The following is an 18,079-nucleotide window of genomic DNA, read 5'->3' on the forward strand; positions in this document are numbered from 1 at the left end:
AACCGGATTAAGAGATGTGCAGGAGGAAAGTGGATTGAAACGGAGCTCTTTGAAGCCGGCTGAGTGACAACCAACCCAGGCTTGTAACAACGCTTAGAGCAATATTATTAACTATAAGACCTCTAGCCTTAAAACAGCGGCTGAACAACAAAGGGGCTATGGAAAGTTTAAAATGTAACTTTAAAGAGACAAAGACCCGACAAACAACTAACTTTTGAACAGAACTAATGGAATTAAATATTGAGACATGGTGAAAAGACTGGATATTTTAAAATCTGAACTGGATCTTAAAAAAAGAAGACTTGATATTTTTAAAATCAAAGGAAGAACAGTAATTAAATTGGACTATTATATAATTGAAACAAAATGGATACTTGTATGACTAATGGAAAATGTGGATTGTAGAGGGACACCTTCTGGTTCAAAAAGGAACATTGTAACTCGTCTTTGTTATGGAAAATTTTGAACTTTACAGATAACAGCCATAGGATTTTGTGGAGGAGGGTTTTTTTTCTTGACTGCAGGCAGTTTGACTTTGATGAAAACAAAAGGAAATTACAATGGAACTCCTATAATTGGAATAATAATAATTTAAAAAACTGGTGCAGGAATAAAAGAAGGATCTAGCACAGGCTCAAGAGAAGGGAACTTGATGCATTTTATCCGGAATAAAAACAACAAAAAAAAAAGATTTAATATGACATATGGTGGACAAAATTTGAAGACTTTGAAAATGGAAGGAAATATATGCTAGCAGGCGAGAAAGTGATGAAATGAGGTATACACGGCTGGAAAAAGAAAAAAAGATTAAAACAATGTGATTAAAAATGAAATAATGTATAGGTGGATAGTAATAATAAAAAGGAGGTTTTTATAAGATAATGATGGATGAATAAGAATATGAGAAGAATATGATATAGATATATAAAATTGAAATACTGATGGAAATTAGAATATAAGAGAAATTAAGCATGTTAAAAGAGATTATAAATAAATACAAAGGTATGTTTTAAGCAAGAACCATGTCTCAATGTCAAATTGTCATAAAAAAGGATAATGATAAATATGATTAACTGAAATAAGAAATGTATAGATGGATGGAAACAACAAAGAAGAGGATTATGCTGGGATTAATAGTAAAACTAACTATGATTATGCTGTGTTTAACAGCCAAAAAACAAAAATGACTAGGCTGTGTTTAACAGCCCAAAAACAAAAATGATTATGTTGGGGAGGACAGCAAAATGAAGAGGACTTTGCTGGGAGTAACAGTAAAAATGAAATGCTTCCCTCACTTTCTATTCTCTTGTGTCCCTCAGTGGTTCTCAAGGAAACAGCCATTCTCAAGTCCATCAGTCTAATAGAAAGAGTGATGTATCTGAAGAACCCAAAGAGATTGCTCTTCCTGTGACCATCCCGGACACTATCACCAAATGGAAAGCTGGAGCTTTCTGCCTTTCAGCAGACACAGGCTTTGGCCTGGCCCAGCCCGCTTTTCTGAAGGCCTTCCAGCCATTCTTCATTAAACTCACCTTGCCTTACTCCGTAGTGCGAGGAGAAGCCTTCCCACTCAAGGCTACCGTCTTCTCCTACCTGACTTACTGCATCCGGGTAAGGAACTTTTAATGGCTGCTGTGGGACCTTCCCTTTGTATTCTTGAAATTGCTTGGTCCTCTTTCTCTGCCCAAGTCTATTTGCTCCAACTCAGAATAACAGAATAAGAGTTGGAAGAGACCTTGGAGGTCTTCTAGGCCAACCCCACTGTTCTGTCCTTACTACATGTTAGTCTGTGTGCAGCTAGATATGCAGCTAAACCCACCTATCCTCCAACAAAACAGACCGTGGGCGTAGGTCTAAATGCTTTATTGAAAGAACAGGATATAGTGAAACACGGGAAAATAGGAATACATACAATGAGAACCAAATACAAGATAGGCAGTATTGAGTTACTGCTGAACATAACAATAAATACAAGGAATTAAAATCTCATCAACAATGCTCTGTGTGTGAGATGTGGGTTTGTCCTTGGATGACCATGTGCCACAGATTAAGATGGATTCTTCTTTGTGTTTCTGCCTTCTCCAAATGCTAAAGAAAATGGAGTCTGGCTTCCCAGCGTGCACTTGTTTTGAGAGTGCGGGCTGATGGATAAAGAAGTTGGATCAGCTTCATACAATATAATTGGTAATTGTCTCTCCGGCCACTAGATGTTGCTAGAGAGCAACAATAGTATATAAAAGTTATATGCTGGGGTATGTCCATTGTTTGCATTCAAGGTCTCAAAACCACCTGAAATTATCCTACCCCAATTTGCAAACAAAAAAACCCCCACTACCCACTGGATTATACACATCTCAAGCTTTCATATTTCTTTAAGACACTGTGTATTTCTCTCGCTCCCATTTTTGCCAGAGAACTGGTTTTTAATACTTTTTTTCCCTTTAGTACATTATTTCAAGCTTGATAATTTTAAGATGTCTGGACTTCAAGTTCCAGAATTCCCCAGCCAGCAAACTGAAGTCCACTCAATTTAAAGTTGCTGAGTCTGAAAACACTACTCTAGCAGATGCTCCACTACGGAATAATACAGCCATGAAAGTAATGTGTGTATAGGGGGAAATAAACTAGAACTTGCAGAGGGAGTGTAAGTTGTACCCAGAAGATTGTGGTTGGCTTTACCATTAGCCAGAATGGGGTTGATCCCCCCTTTTGAGTTCTTTAATTGCCCATTTTACCAAGAATAGCAAAGAGAAGCTTGTTGGATTCCTACCTCAAGTACTAGAATAACTGTGCTCTCTGTATGTATGTACTATGATGTCAAGACTTGGGACATTCTTTATCTTTTGCAACAAAATACTTGGACTAGCCTGGCTGTTTCCTTCCTCATACATTCATGCCTACAATATGGAAGTATGATTAATTTTTAATTCAACCAGTTCCAAAGGTTAATTTATTCCAAAAGACTATGCGAGATGGTACATATGGAGGGAGAGTTGGGGAGGTGGGTTATAGTGAAGTAGCAGTTTCCCAGGAAGGAGGAGCACATTCTAGAAAGTGGGGGAGATGAGGCACAACAGCTTGGAGCTGGATAGGAGACAGAGATTTTGGATAGCCACTCCCTAGAATTTCCTAGGATATACCTCTCAGACTGGGAATGGTAAGGTTTAGTCTGGCAAGTTTCTGTGTAACGTGTATAAGCAGATAAAGACCTGAACTCTGGCTGAATTGATCTTGAGCTTAGCCTGACAAAAATATAGATATAGGTAAAGTCCTATATCTATAAAACCTTTCAAAGCATATTGCCTAGCTTCTAGGAGAATAAAAGAGTTTTGAACATGCTGTACATTATCCTTTTCATTTATTCATATATGTATATGTGTGTGTGTATGTATGTGTGTAGGGGAGATGGTGGCATAAAAATCCAATAAACAAACAAATAAAACCTTAACAAGTAAATAAAAGCAAAATTGAGGGAGAAGAACATTCACCTACTCATAGTATGACCATTGTGCAGGCTCCCCATGGGATCCCCAATGTTGCTGAAGACACAATGATTTCAGGGCCTTTTGAAAGGCTCACAGGGGCCTCATGGGAAATGATGATTATGAGCTTTTCTCGGCACTGCGGTGGGGATGTATAGCTTTCCCACTGAATTATTATTTTTTCCAAATGGACAGGTCAGAATATCTCTGACTCCTTCTGCTGACTTTGAGGCATCTTCTATGGAGAAGGAGGAGGATTCCTATTGTATCTGTGCAAATGGAAGAAAAACAGTGTCATGGATGATGACCCCTAAAATTCTAGGTAAGTGGTAACTCTAATAGTGGAGCCATTACTTAGAAGATGATCTTTTCCCTCCATGTGTAAAGTAAATCAAGGAGCAGAGTTTTAATTATATCATTTCCTCCTAAGGATTGTAATGTATGTGAGAAAAACCTTGGGAGACTGGGCAAAGAGACACAGGAACGGTCAGCTAGGAGACTGCATCACCCACAGGTGTACAGAAGGCAGGGCAAGAGGCTCAGAAGAGACCCTCTCTAGTTTCCTGGGCTGTAAAGGAGACAGTGGGAGATCTGTACTTTCAAACTTGTAAGATTCTACAAATGTAGATTTACAGTCAAATAGAATTAGCCAGTGGTGAAATCCCCCCTGTTCTATCCGGTTCGCTGAACCGGTAGCGATGGCGGTGGGAGGCTCCACCCACCCATCAGGACATCATTACGTCCCTTTTTTTACCGTTTGCGCATGTGCAGAAGAGGTGTTCCTGTATGCTCCCATTCCTGAATCGGTAGCGAAGGTAAATGGATTTCACCTGTGGAATTAGCGAATCAGATTGTGTTTCCTGTCTGATCTATTGTAAGACTGATGTCTAGTAAGGCTGACATCAGTCTTACAAGTCTGTAAGTTCAATTCTCCCACTGTCTCCTTTACAGCCTGAGAAACTAGGGTGGGTCTCTTCTGATCCTCTTGCATCTCTCAACTATCCAGCTGCAGGCTCTCTTGTTCCTTATCCGACCATTCCCTTGGCAGGTTCTCTTTGCCCAATCTTTTCTTGGTCCTTTCTACATACCATTACTACATCATCATCATCATAGCAATAGCACTTAGATTTATATACTGCTTTACAGTGCTTTATGTAAGCAGTGTATCTCTAAGCGGTCTACAGAGTCAGCATATTGCCCCCAACAATTTTGGGTCCTCATTTTACCCACCTTGGAAAGATGGAAGGCTGAATCAACCTTGATCTTAATCTTTTAATGACCCCATAATCCCTTGCAGGGTGGAGTCAGGGCAACTTAATGGTGCTGAGTGTTTAATGGACGGATGCCATTCCTGTCGCCAATGTGGATTTTTTTTTCAGCAGATATATTCTCATTGTGCCCAAAGAGAGAAATATCTGCCTCTATCTAGGATCAAACTCACAGCCTCCTGATAGTGAGGCAAGAGCTCCACCTCTAGACTACCACACCACTCACATACCATTACTACATAAAGGTAGCATATTATAATGAGGCGAACCATTTTTGTTCCAGGGGAGATAAACCTCACAGCAAGCGCAGAGGCTGTGCCCTCAAATCAGCTCTGCGGGAATCAAGTAGTGGAGGTGCCCACCACTAAAAACAAAGACGTCGTGATCAAGTCATTATTAGTTGAGGTATGTGGGATGCTTTAAACCCAGGCTGGGTAATGAGGGGACACAGATGTCTGGGTAAAGCGATGGTGGATATCTGTACTACATGTCAGAGATAATGCTGAGGAAAATACCAAATGCTGCTCCTAGGGAGAAGTCTAACAAGATCGGAAGGGATCTTGTCAGTCAGCCATTTATCCCCTCCCCCTTTTTCGCTTTCTTCTCCTTTGGATTACAAATTTTGCAATAGAAAACCTGGCTACTATAAGAAAAGCAACCAAAGCGACAGAAATTACTATAACAAAAAGCGGATCTTTTTAGAAAGCCAGCAAATGACAGAAAAAGGGATTAGTCAAGACTTAACATAAAAAGGGTTTTTATGACACTGACATCCCCTAGACTCTGCTGAAGACATTACCAAGCCTGGTAACAAAAAGTTCAGAAACCAACCCACAAGCTCGGAGAATGAACCTTCACCCTCAGAAATTACCTTCTTAGGAAACAACACAAAGCAATTCTGTGCTGACCTATCCAGTGATACGAATTCTAAGTGCTCCTCTTGATGGTTCACACCTCTTGTTACTTGTTTCAACTGCATTTTCTCTTGGTGCTCGTCTACTTGAGCAGTAGATGTTACTCAGATGTTATGTCCATAACGATTTTTCTAAATGATTCTAACACTCCTGTTTACCTCTCCCTTTTTCCTTCCCTTTCTGTTCTGGTGAAGCCTGAAGGGATCGAGAAAGAAGTGGTGTTCAACTCTCTTTTCTGTGCACCAGGTACGTTGTGTCAAGATTCCAAGTAATACATTCTCAATCTAAAAAATGCAAGGCATCCATCTTTCTCTTCAAAGTCTCTTTATTAGGAACCTATTAAATTGGCAAGGTCTTGGTGTAATTCCGGCTCTGACCAAACCCCGGAATAATACCCAGTAGAAAGCAAATGTCTGAAACTTCCCCCCATAGTCACATTCTGCAATCTGCTCACAGTCGATCTGTCTAGTGATTCCAACTCCACCTTCAGCCCTCTGCAGGTACATTATTAGTTTCCCTGGGAAAGAATGTCACCTAGCCATAACAACCATCCTTACCTCGACAACCCCCCTTCCTACTACTGAAATGTGGCGAGCCTGAAGCACCGTTAAATCCCTTTGCAGAATATCTATAGCTGTGATGGCGAATTTATGGCATGCGTGCCAGAGGTGGCACGCAGCGCCCTCTCTGATGGCACACGAGCTGTTGCCCCAGTTCAGCTTCACTGCGCATGCACATGTGCCTCCTGCCAGCCAGCTGGTCTGCCATGCATGCGCAGGGAGCGTGAAGCCTGTAGAGGGGGCACACGCACATGCGCTGGGAGTGGGGCATGCGCGGCGCCTCGCACACATTGCATTTTGGGAGTTCGGACGTGCACGCTCACTCGCTTTGGGCACTTACTCTGGAAAAGGTTAGCCATCCCTGTTCTATAGAAAGCTTAGAAAAGTATAGGAAATGGCTACAATAGAATATGGCTGCACATATGTCAGGATCGACAGGTTGCCCCTGTAGACACAGATTTTAACTTATTGTAAATGCTGTTTTTTAATGAACCTTCTTCAAATGAAGATCACCACCTCCCCAACTCAGGCACTCATGAAAGCCTAGATGAGAGGAAGGAGTGGGGAGGAAAGTATGTAAACATTGGACGTGGTCCCTTGAACAATTTGATTCCTGCTGAAATCACTACTGCGGCTCAGCCTTCTAAGCAGAACATGCACCAAGAGCCCAGTTAGAACAGCAGTGACAGGTGCACCATGATTGAAGCTCCCTTTCTCTTTTATAGAACCCGAGTCCAAATCTTTTCCTCTGACGTTACCGGAGAATGTTGTAGAAGGCTCAGCCAGGGCCTCCTTTTGTGTGCTGGGTAAGTGAGATACCGTGTTATTGATTTTGGAAATTAATTCTGTCCTTGGGCACTCCCACATAAGGTCCTGGGTCAGTCTGGAAGCTGCTCCAATTCCATGTACAAGTACTCCTTAACTTACCACAGTTTGTTTAGTGACATTTGAAGTTACAACGGCACTGGAAAATGTGAATTATCACCCCTTTTCACACTTACTGTTCTACCGTTACAGCATCCCTGTGGTCACATGATCAAAATTCAAATGCTTGGCAACTGACTCATATTTATGACGGTTGCAGTGTTCCGGGGTCATGTGATCACCTTTTGCAACCTTCTGACAAGCAAAGTCGATGGGGAAAGCCAGATTCACTTAACAACTTGCTTACTAATTTAACAAGTGCTGTGATGAACTTAACAACTGTGGCAAGAAACCATCTCACGTAGCAATGGAAATTTTGGGTTCAGTTGTGGTCATAAGATGAGGATTATCTGTATAGTCCATGGTTCACGGTTTTCCATTAAGTCTGGGTTGGGTGCCTTGGATAAAGGTTTCACTCAGGTTCACCTTCCACGCGGGAAGCAATGTCAGTTTAAAATCATTGGTTCACACGAAAGGTGGGAAAACAGAGAAACCTCAGTGACTGGACTACCTGACAGCTCCCTTTAAAAGAGGGAGCTGTTGGACAGCCAGGCACATTTTGCTGTACCGGTCTACTGAATAAAGAGCTGTAGTCACAATATTGAGTCCTGCCTCTTCGATTCGACCCCAACTTAACACTAAGGCTGGGAGAAAATTGGGTAGATTTCTCTGGATATTCAAACAGTGGCATCTTTTGAGGGGGGGAAATCAAAGTTGGCAAGATCCTCTCTATCATATGTCCTCTTCTTTCCCTTTCTCAGGAGACATTTTAGGAGGAGCGATAAAGAACCTCCATCAGCTTCTCAAGTTCCCCTACAGCTGGGGGGAGGGGGAGCAGAACATGGCCTTCTTTGCCCCCAATATCTACATCCTGAACTATCTCAATAAGACTGGACAACTGCCAGAGGAGATCAAATCCAGGGCCGTCGGATACTTAGAGGCTGGTGAGAAGCATCCCACAGGAATTTCCCTCTCTTTTTCTCTACTGCAGTTGGGAAGTTTCAAAGGCTCACTCGACAGATCAGTCACTGGTATTGATAGAGGAGGTTGTAAATTGAACAGATTAGACTGACTGAGACACTTGGAACCTTTCCAGATGTTGGGAACAAGAGACATTAGTAATATAGAGAACCAGTTTGGTGTACGCTGACCTAGAAACCAGGAGACTGTGAGTTCTACTCCTACCTAAGCATGAAAGTATGACTGAGTGATTTTGGGTTAGTCACTCTCTCTTGGCTCAACTCACCTCATCTGACTGGGGAAAATCAAAGTGTTGTGGGGAAGATAAAACAAAAAGGAATATCATACATATTCTCCCTTTTGAATTTCTTATAAAAAAGTAGTAAATGAGGGATTACAATCTAATAAATACATAAATAAAATATTGCTCAATGGCTTGCTGTTCTGGACAATCCAGTTAACCTGCAATAGAATAGAATAGAATAGAATAGAATAGAATAGAATAGAATAGAATAGAATAGAATAGAAAACACAGTTGGAAGGGACCTTGGAGGTCTTCTAGTCCAACCCCCTGCTTAGGTAGGAAACCCTATACCATTTCAGACTAATGGTTATCCAATCTCTTCTAAAAAACTTCCAGTGTTGGAGAATTCACAACTTCTGGAGGCAAGTTGTTCCACTGATTGTTCTAACTGTCAGGAAATTTCTCCTTAGTTCTATGTTGCTTCTTTCCTTGATTAGTTTCCACCCATTGCTTCTTGTCCTGCCTTCTGGTGCTTTGGAGAATAGCTTGACTCCCTCTTCTTTGGGGCAACCCCTGAGATATCGAAATACTGCTATCATGTCACCCCTAGTCCTCTTTTTCCACGTTTCAGCAATCATTCTTTATGTTTTAGTCTCCAGTCCCCTCCAGTTAGTCAAGTTCACATGAAGTGTTAATACCATTCTATGATGCCTTGGTAAGGCCACACTTGGAATACTGCATCCAGTTTTGGTCACCACAATATAAAAAAGATTTTGAGACTCTAGAAAGAGTCCACAAAAGAGCAACAAAGATACCTTTGTTGCTCTTCTGTGTACTCTTTCTAGTCTTCGTTGCTCTTCTGTGCACTCTTTCTAGAGTCTCAAAATCTTTTGTACATCGTGGCGACCAAAACTGGATGCAGTATTCCAAGTGTGGCCTTACCAAGGCATTATAAAGTGATATTAACACTTCACGTGATCTTGAGTCTATCCCTCTGTTTATGCAGCCCAGAACTGTGTTGGCTTTTTTGGCAGCTGCAGCACACTGCTGGTGTCAGGTTTCGATGTCATCTCAAATAAATTGCACTCCCAAACAATTAATCTTTGCTGAAGTATTCCATTTATTGAGTACGACAGATCTGGCCCCGACTTAGTCGTAGCCGATACTAACCCTCTGACCCCCAAACCCTTCCCTTTCCGTTCCCCAATTCTCATCTTCTCATTGGCCATCTTCCAAGTCAGTCTCCTCAGCTTCTGACTTCACCCCATAGGAATGTTCCCCCCCACTATCTAATTTCCTAGGGGATATTATCTACAAAGAAATAAGTAGGTGAAAAGTCAAGCCTCGTCTTTTTATGGCAGCATCAGAATGCTGACATCCGGCCCCCCTCCCTTCATTTTTCCAGGGAGGCCTGTTTCAGGGGAAAAACAAAACAAATTAAGTACCGTTACCCCGTCCGAGGGTGTGTCCCACCCCCTCCCGCCTTGCCCGGGTGATCTGCATGGAATTTGGCTATAAGGCGATCAGCTTGGATATTTGTGCTCTTCACCCAGGAAGCCTCTGACAAGGGGTAACCCTTCCACTTAATTAAGTATTGGAGGCGCCCCCATGCCACCTCGAATCGAGAATTCGCTGTACCTCGTAGTGAGTATGGCCCCCAACAACCAGGGCTCGGGAGGTGGGGTGTCACGTGGCACCGGCCTTAAAGTTGACCCCACCACAGGCTTCAGGAGGTTGCTGTGGAAAACGGGGTGTATCTTCCTAGTAGCTGGGGCAACCACAGTTGTACTGTAACCGGGTTGATTATTTTTTCTATAGGGAAAGGTCCTATAAATTTCGGGCCCAATTTCTTGCTTGGGAGTCTAAGTCTCAAATACTTGGTGGAGAGATAAACCTTCTCCCCCACTCTGAATGGTCTTTGGGGAGTTCGGTGCTTGTCTGCTTGTTTCTTATAGGATTGTGCCGCCTTGGCCAATGCCCTCTTAACGTTCTCCCAGGTTTCCCTCAACATATCCATCCAATCAGTCAAGCTGACTGAGGAAGGGGGCTCCCTTGAGTGCTCTGGCATGGGGACGAAATCTATACCACTCACTATTTTAAACGGGGTTAATCCCGTGCTACTGTGGACAGCGTTATTATACGCGACCTCCGCAAACGATAGGAGGTCTGCCCAATTGGACTGTTGGTAGTTGATGTAGCATCTTAAATACTGCTCTATCATGGCATTCAGTCTCTCCGCCCCCCCATTGGTGCTCGGGTGAAACGCTGAGCTGAGGCCTTGGGATGAACCTATGGATCGTAGGAACTCCCTCCAAAATTTTGCTGTGAACTGGACCCCTCGGTCGGAGATGATTCTTCTGGGTACTCCATGCAGGCAGTAGATGTGTTTCAGGAACAGTTTGGATAATTGGTGGGCTGAGGGTAGCCCGCTGCAGGGTATAAAGTGTGCCTGTTTGGAGAATAAGTCTATTACAGTCCAGATCAATGTGTTGCCACCTAACCCTCTGACCCTAAAACCCTTCCCTTTCCATTCCCCAATTCTCATCTTCTCATTGGCCATCTTCCAAGTCAGTCTCCTCAGCTTCTGACTTCACCCCATAGGAATGTTCCCCCCCACCATCTCATCTCCTAGGGGATATTATCTACAAAGAAATAAGTAGGTGAAAAGTCAAGCCTCGTCTTTTTATGGCAGCATCAGAATGCTGACAGCTGGCTCATATCTACATGATTGTTCACTAGAGTTCCAAGAATCCTCTCACAGTTATCATTATTGAGCGAGGTACCACACATACTGCACCTGTGCATTTCGTTTTTCTTGCCTAAATGTACTTTTTTTACCACTGAATTTCATTTTGTCAGGATCCTTCTGTATCTTGCATCACAAACTTGAAGGAAATATTTCAGTTAGGTTTGGAAATGCACATGCTGCTCAGCTCACCTCTAAATTTCCTTTTCCACTTCAGGCTATCAAAGGCAAATGAACTACAAGCATCATGATGGTTCTTACAGCGCTTATATACATTATCCGGCAAAGGCAGGGAACACTTGGTAAGATTTCCTTGTTCCTAAGGTTGCATTTTTCAAACTTTCTACAATGATGGACTAACCAAATCAACATTCAAACAATTCAGGAGCCATAAAGGAGAACATTTGTAGCTCCAGGTTGAAATAAGGGGTCCTTGGTGGTCTCTGAGCTTGGTTGTTTTCTTGCAGACGTTTCATTACCCTAACTAGGTAACATCATCAGTGCTAGTAAGGAGTGCAGTTTGCTGTCTGTTTATATTCTGGTGTCTTGCCTGTCTGTCTGGGTGGGTGGGTGGGAGGTCTTAGAGATTCTCTGGTTGGCTGTTTACTTGGCCAAATCTAAAAATGCCAGGGAGTTTCTAGAAGCCTGGCACTCTGACAAATGAGCCATCAATAGACACATAGACATTAACAACATCTATAGATTCTACAAAAGAGAATCAACCACCCCAAAAGCCTGGTGGCACCTCTCCACCAGTAATCAACACTCCGATCAGCATAGGTCGACTCCAAAGTCAATCTCAGACCAACAATCATCTAATTCTATGATTCCATGATTCTGTGATTCCATAAATTATGAGTGATGATTCTATCTTTCTGAGTTCTGTAATTTTAATCAAAAATTAGATGTTAGTTTATGTACCATGGGTCATATCATGACAATATCTTTTAGCATAGATGTACTGGTGGAGAATGTTATACAGTAGAAACCTCTACAGGTAGTCCTCGAACTACAACTATAATTGAGCCCAAAACTTCTGTTACAGTTGTTAAGTGAGTTTTGCCCCCTTTTACAACCTTTCTTGTCACAGTTGTTAAATTAGAAACATGGCTGTTAAGTGAATCTGGCTTCCTCAGTGACTTTGCTTGTCAGAAGGTCGCAAAAGGGGATCACATGATCCCTGGGATACCGCAAATGTCATAAATACGAGCCAATTGCCAAGTGTTGAATTTTGATCATGTGACCCATGGGAATGCTGCAATGGTCACAAGTCACTGTTTTCAGTGCCATTGTAATTTGGAATGCTCACTAATCGAATGGTTGTAAGTCAAGGACTACCCATAATGGGCTATGAGAATAACCTTGAGGGACAGGAGGAAGAGTTGCAATCAAGACAACAGTCAGATAAGGAAATCTTAGTCCAAAGCAGAAGTGTAATTTTAGAAAAATGTCTCAGACTTGCCCTTCCTTCTCTTGTAGATTAAGGCAGGGAGGCGACAGGAACATTCAGACTTGCAAGATTCTGTTACTGTAACACCAGTAGCACTAAAACTGTAAATTATGAATACTAAAAGTTATTTTAATATTCATAATTTGGCTTTCCAATTCTGGTCTACCTAGAAGGACCTGGAAGGACATCACCAAAGGGCTAAGAGCAGGAATATCCCCAGTCTAATTTTTTTAGATATTCGTCATTGTATTTCCAGTTGATGCTTTTGTGTTTTGGATTTCTGGTGTAAAATTACAGTTCCTCCTAGTGAAACATATGCAGAGTTACAATTCAGAGGTGCCCTGTTTACTGTTGTCGGTTCTCTGAATGCTAATCCTTGTATTATTTGGCAACTTCAAGAAATGAGTTTCCAGCCATTGCTCCATTTTCCTGAACCAACTCACCGATGGTGAAAGAAGGCTAGAGGCAGCAATGGACTTTGAGCACCTGAATGATGGTGAATAGACTGTAGCTCACCTTTTAAAGCAGAGTTTCTCAACATGGGCAACTTTAATAGAATAGAATAGAATTTTTTATTGGCCAAGTATGATTGGACACACAAGGAATTTGTCTTGGTGCATATGCTCTCAGTATACATAAAAATAAAAGATACGTTCATCAAGAATCATAAGGTACAACACTTAATGATAGTCATAGGGTACAAATAAGCAATCAGGAAACAATATCAATATAAATCGTAAGGATACAAGCAACAAAATTACAGTCATACAGTCATAAGTGGAAGGAGATGGGTGGTGGGAACGATGAGAAGATTAATAGTAGTGCAGACTTAGTAAATAGTTTGACAGCGTTGAGGGAATTATTTGTTTAGCAGAGTGATGGCATTCGGGAAAAAACTGTTCTTGTGCCTAGTTGTTCTGGTGTGCAGTGCTCTATAGCGTCGTCTTGAGGGCAGGAGTTGAAACAGTTTATATCCAGGATGTGAGGGGTCTGTAAATATTTTCACAGCCCTCTTTTTGACTCGTGCAGTATACAGGTCCTTAATGGAAGGCAGGTTGCTAGCAATTGTTTTTTCTGCAGTTCTAATTATCCTCTGAAGTCTGTGTCTGTTTTGTAGGGTTGCAGAACCAAACCAGACAGTTATAGAGGTGCAGATGACAGACTCAATAATTCCTCTGTAGAACTGTATCAGCAGATCCTTGGACTGTTTAAGCTTTCTGAGTTGGCACAGAAAGAACATTCTTTGTTGTTTGTTTTATTGTTTGTTTGTTTTATTAAATTTATATACTGCCCTACTCCCGAAGGACTCAGGGCGGTGAACAGGCACAAAATAAAATACATAAATACAAAAGTTAGAAACGTAATTAAAACCAAATTAAATAATTTAGCCCAAGACAATTAAAAATCCCAATAATTTAAAACAAATTAAAATTTCAATTTAAAAATTTAAAAGAAAGGGGAGAAAATTAGGCCAGGCCGGCTTGCTGGAATAGGAGGGTCTTAAGAGCACAGCGGAAAGTGTGCCGATCCGGGATCCTCCGTATCTCCGGGGGTAGCTCGTTCCAGATAGTGGGTGCCCCCACAGAGAAGGCCCTCCCCCTGGGGGTCGACACTGTTTGGTTGACGGCACCTGGAGGAGCCCCTCTCTATGAGAGCGTACCGGCCGGTAGGAGACTGTTTGTGGTAGTAGGCGGTTCCGTAAATAACCAGGTCCTAAGCCATGGAGTGCTCTAAAGGTGGTGACCAAAACCTTGAAGTGCACCCGGAAGACCACCGGGAACCAGTGCAGCTCGCGCAGGAGAGGTGTCACACGGGAGCGCCACGTTGCTCCCATAACCACCCGCGCGGCTGCATTCTTCGCCAGTTGGAGCCTCCGGGTGCTCCTCAAGGGGAGCCCCATGTAGACAGCGTTACAATAGTTCAGGCGGGAGGTGACGAGGGCATGAGTGACTGTGTGTAGGGAGTCCCAATCCAGAAAGGTACGCAACTGGCGAATCAGGTGAACCTGATGAAAAATCCTCCCGGTCACGGCCGTCAAGTGCTCTTCTAAAGACAGCCGTGAATCCAGGAGGACGCCCAAGTTGCGAGCCCTCTCCGTGGGGACCAGCGATTCGCCCCCAATAGTCAGCGATAGCATCAACTGACTATATCAGGACGTCAGAAACCACAGCCACTCGGTCTTGGATGGGTTGAGCCTGAGCCTGTTCTTCCCCATCCAGATCCGCACGGCCTCCAGACACCGGGACATCACTTCAAGGGCATCGTTGGGGTGGTCCGGGGTGGAGATGTTGTGCTTTTTTGATGACATTTTTGATGTTAGCTGTCCATTTTAGATCTTGCGATATGGTAGAACCTAGAAATTTGAAGGTCTCTACTATTGATATTGTGTTGTCTAGTATTGTGAGAGGTGGAAGTATGGAAGGATTTCTCCTAAAGTCTACTACCATTTCTACGGTTTTGAGTGTGTTCAGTTCCAGATTGTTAAGAAGCTTATGATCCATTTGTAAGTGTGTTCAAGTACCTGTAGCTGGTTTAGCTTAGTTAGAAGTGTGTCAGGAATGATGGTATTGAATGCTGAAGTAAAGTCTACAAAGAGGACCCTTGCATAGGACTTTGGAGATTCAAGATGTTGTAGGATATAGTGCAGAGCCATATTAATAGCATCATCTGTTCGTCTATTTGGTCGGTATGCAAATTGCAAGGGGTGTAACAGCGGATCTGTGATGGTTTTCAAGTGGGACAGCACTAGCCTTTCAAAGGTTTTCATGACTACAAATGTTAGAGCAACAGAGTCGTTCAGTTCCTTGATGGTGGGCTTCTTTGGCACTGGGATGACAGTAGAGTGTTTGAAGCAAGAAGGAACATAGGACATCTCTAGTGATTTATTGAAGATACGGGTGAAGATGGGGGCCAATTGGTCAGCTCAGACTTTTAAGCAAGAAGAAGTTATCTTGTCTGGGCCTGGAGCTTTTCCTGGCTTTTGTCTGTGAAATAGGTCTTGCACTTCCTTTTCTGTGATCACTAGGGGTTGTGAATCCAATGGGATTGGGTCAGTTGTAGGAAGCTTGGCTGTTGTTGGTGTGTCTGAGATGGGGGTTGTGGAGATAGGTGGCTGTAGTTTCCTTTCAAACCTGCAGTAAAACATATCCAGGTCATCTGCCAGTTGTTGATTTCCTTCAGCCTGGGAAGGAGGCTTGCCATAGCTGGTGATATTTTTAAGAGTTTTCCACATGTTTGCTGGTTCATTTGTTGAGAACTGATTCTTTAGCTTTTCAGAATAGCTTCTTTTTGCTGCTCTGATCTCCCTTGTTAATAAATTTCTGGCCTGATTGTACAGCATTTTATCACCTTTTCTGTAAACTTCCTCTTTGGAACAACGTAGCTGCTTAAGTTTAGCTGTGAACCAAGGTTTGTTGTTACTGTATATTCGCAATACAGTATATTTGTGTTCCTGGTTGGTACACATAGGTCTTCACAGAAGCTGACATATGATGTTACAGCATCTGTGAGTTCTGCAGTATCTGCAGAGGTATCTTCAAAAATATTCCAATCAGTGCAGTCAAGGCAAGCTTGAAGCTTTAACTTTCCCTCCTCCGTCCAGGTCTTCACTGATTTAATTGTTGGTTTTGTGCTTTTAAGTCTTTGCCTGTAAGCAGGTACAAGGTGAATCATGCAATGATCAGAGTGTCCCACAGCTGCTTGTGGTAAAGACCGATAAGCATTTTTTAGTGTTGTGTAGCAATGGTCTAAAGCAGTGGTCACCAACCTTTTTATCGCCGCGGCCCGCTGAGCGCGCACAGGGGTGGGGGCACGGCCCAGGAGCTTTTGCGCACGGCCCATTGCGCACGGCCCAGGAGCCTTTGCGCTGCAGCGTTCATGTCCCCCGGCCGCTGCGCGGCCCGGTGCCAGGTACTCCACGGCCCGGCACCGGTCCGCGGACCGGGGGTTGGGGACCACTGGTCTAAAGTATTCTTGCCTCTAGTGGGACAATTGACATGCTGAAAGTATTTTGGTAGCTCTTTCCTTAAGTTTGCCTTGTTTAGATCTCCCAAAATAATGGCCAGTGAATCAGAGTATTTGGCTTCAGCCTCCATAATTTGGTCAGCTAGAGTTCGTAATGTCTTGTTTACACAGCTTTGTGGTGGGACATAAACAGCAATTAGAAGAAATGAGGAAAATTCACGAGGTGAATAGTATGATTTGCAGTTGATAATTAATGTCTCTAAGTTTTCGTCACAAAATTTATATATTATAGTTATATCCTGAGACCAGCTGTTGTTGATATATAAGCATAAGCCTCCTCCCTTCTTTTTACCATATGTTTCTGCAATTCTGTCTGATCGTTGAATCTGAAACCCTGGGATACGCAGGCTGCTATCTTCAATTGATTCATTTAACCAGGTTTCAGAGAACCATAGGGCTGCTGAATTGTAAAAATCAGAATTGTATCTGTTTAAAAGGAGTATTTCATCCATCTTATTAGCAAGTGAACATATGTTGGTTAGGAAAATTGAAGGCAGAAGAGTTTTATTTCTCCTATTCCTTAACCTGTTTAAAATTCTGGAAATTGAAGTCCACCTATTCTAAAGTTGCCAAGGTTGAGAAACACTGTATTAGAGAGAAAGGCAGCAGGGGCCACCATCTAACTGGCCTTGGCTATGCACCTGTCCTAAAAAACTAAGTAAGGTTGGTTCTGTTTAGTGTTTGGATGGGAGGCTACTAGGAAATCCCATGGCTTTAGGCTAAACTTGGAAGTTGAAACAGCATCTCAGAAGAAGGCAATGGGAAGACAGTGCCATATTGCCGCCAAGAACATCACACAGGCATATTCATGTGGTTCCCAAGAGACACTTCACCAATTTCGTGAGGGACATTTTTAAAAAGGAGAGGATGCAATTCATACAGCAGGGAAATGGTCCATTCCTCCCTACCAAGGGTCCTGCACATGTGCAGGATTGAAGAGAAACATGGTAAGCATACCAAGCAGGGGCATACTTGGGAATGGTTTAAAAAAAGTGAAGATAATTACCTATAACTGTGCAACTGTGCAACCACCACATTGCTGGTGAAAAAGGGGGCTTTGACTGCCCAGTTATAGCTGCCCTCCTAACTTTCTTGATACCTTCTTTCAATGGGTTCTTCAATCCCAAAACGGCCGAAGATTGTAGGAGCCTGAGAACTAGAAAAAGAAAAATGAGGTTCTCCTATTCTCTGGACTCTCTTATAGGCTGACGGCTTTCGTGCTGAAATCTTTTGCTCAGGCAAGATCCATAATCTTTGTAGAAGACAAGGTCATCAACGACGCTCAGAACTTCCTGACACAGCAGCAGGAAAATAATGGATGTTTTCGGAGCACTGGATTTCTTTATCACAGTGAACTCAAGGTACAAGAGGCAGATCGAAGAAAACAGAGACGTATCTTTGGAAATGAGAGTAGGGCAGGGGTGAAATCCAGCAGGTTCTGGAGAACCGGTAGCGGAAATTATGAGTACTTCGGAGATCTGATAGTGGAGATTTTGAGTAGTTCGGAG

At 42.7% G+C, this 18,079-nt stretch overlaps 1 protein-coding gene across 1 annotated transcript in view; it reads left to right on the plus strand.

Moving 5' to 3' along the window:
- Positions 1–18,079, plus strand: part of LOC132712346 (alpha-2-macroglobulin-like) — a 73,657-nt gene that overhangs the window by 36,654 nt on the left and 18,924 nt on the right. Inside the window, exons 19-26 of the mRNA XM_060693456.2 lie at positions 1,320–1,611; positions 3,678–3,804; positions 5,034–5,155; positions 5,859–5,910; positions 6,950–7,030; positions 7,910–8,092; positions 11,316–11,400; positions 17,776–17,932. Of these exons, the coding sequence (XP_060549439.2) occupies positions 1,320–1,611; positions 3,678–3,804; positions 5,034–5,155; positions 5,859–5,910; positions 6,950–7,030; positions 7,910–8,092; positions 11,316–11,400; positions 17,776–17,932 (1,099 nt within the window). The remainder of the gene's footprint in view (positions 1–1,319; positions 1,612–3,677; positions 3,805–5,033; positions 5,156–5,858; positions 5,911–6,949; positions 7,031–7,909; positions 8,093–11,315; positions 11,401–17,775; positions 17,933–18,079) is intronic.

This window comes from Pantherophis guttatus, chromosome 2 (genome assembly GCF_059756535.1).
Source record: "Pantherophis guttatus breed Tessera chromosome 2, ASM5975653v1, whole genome shotgun sequence".
NCBI lineage: Eukaryota > Metazoa > Chordata > Lepidosauria > Squamata > Colubridae > Pantherophis > Pantherophis guttatus.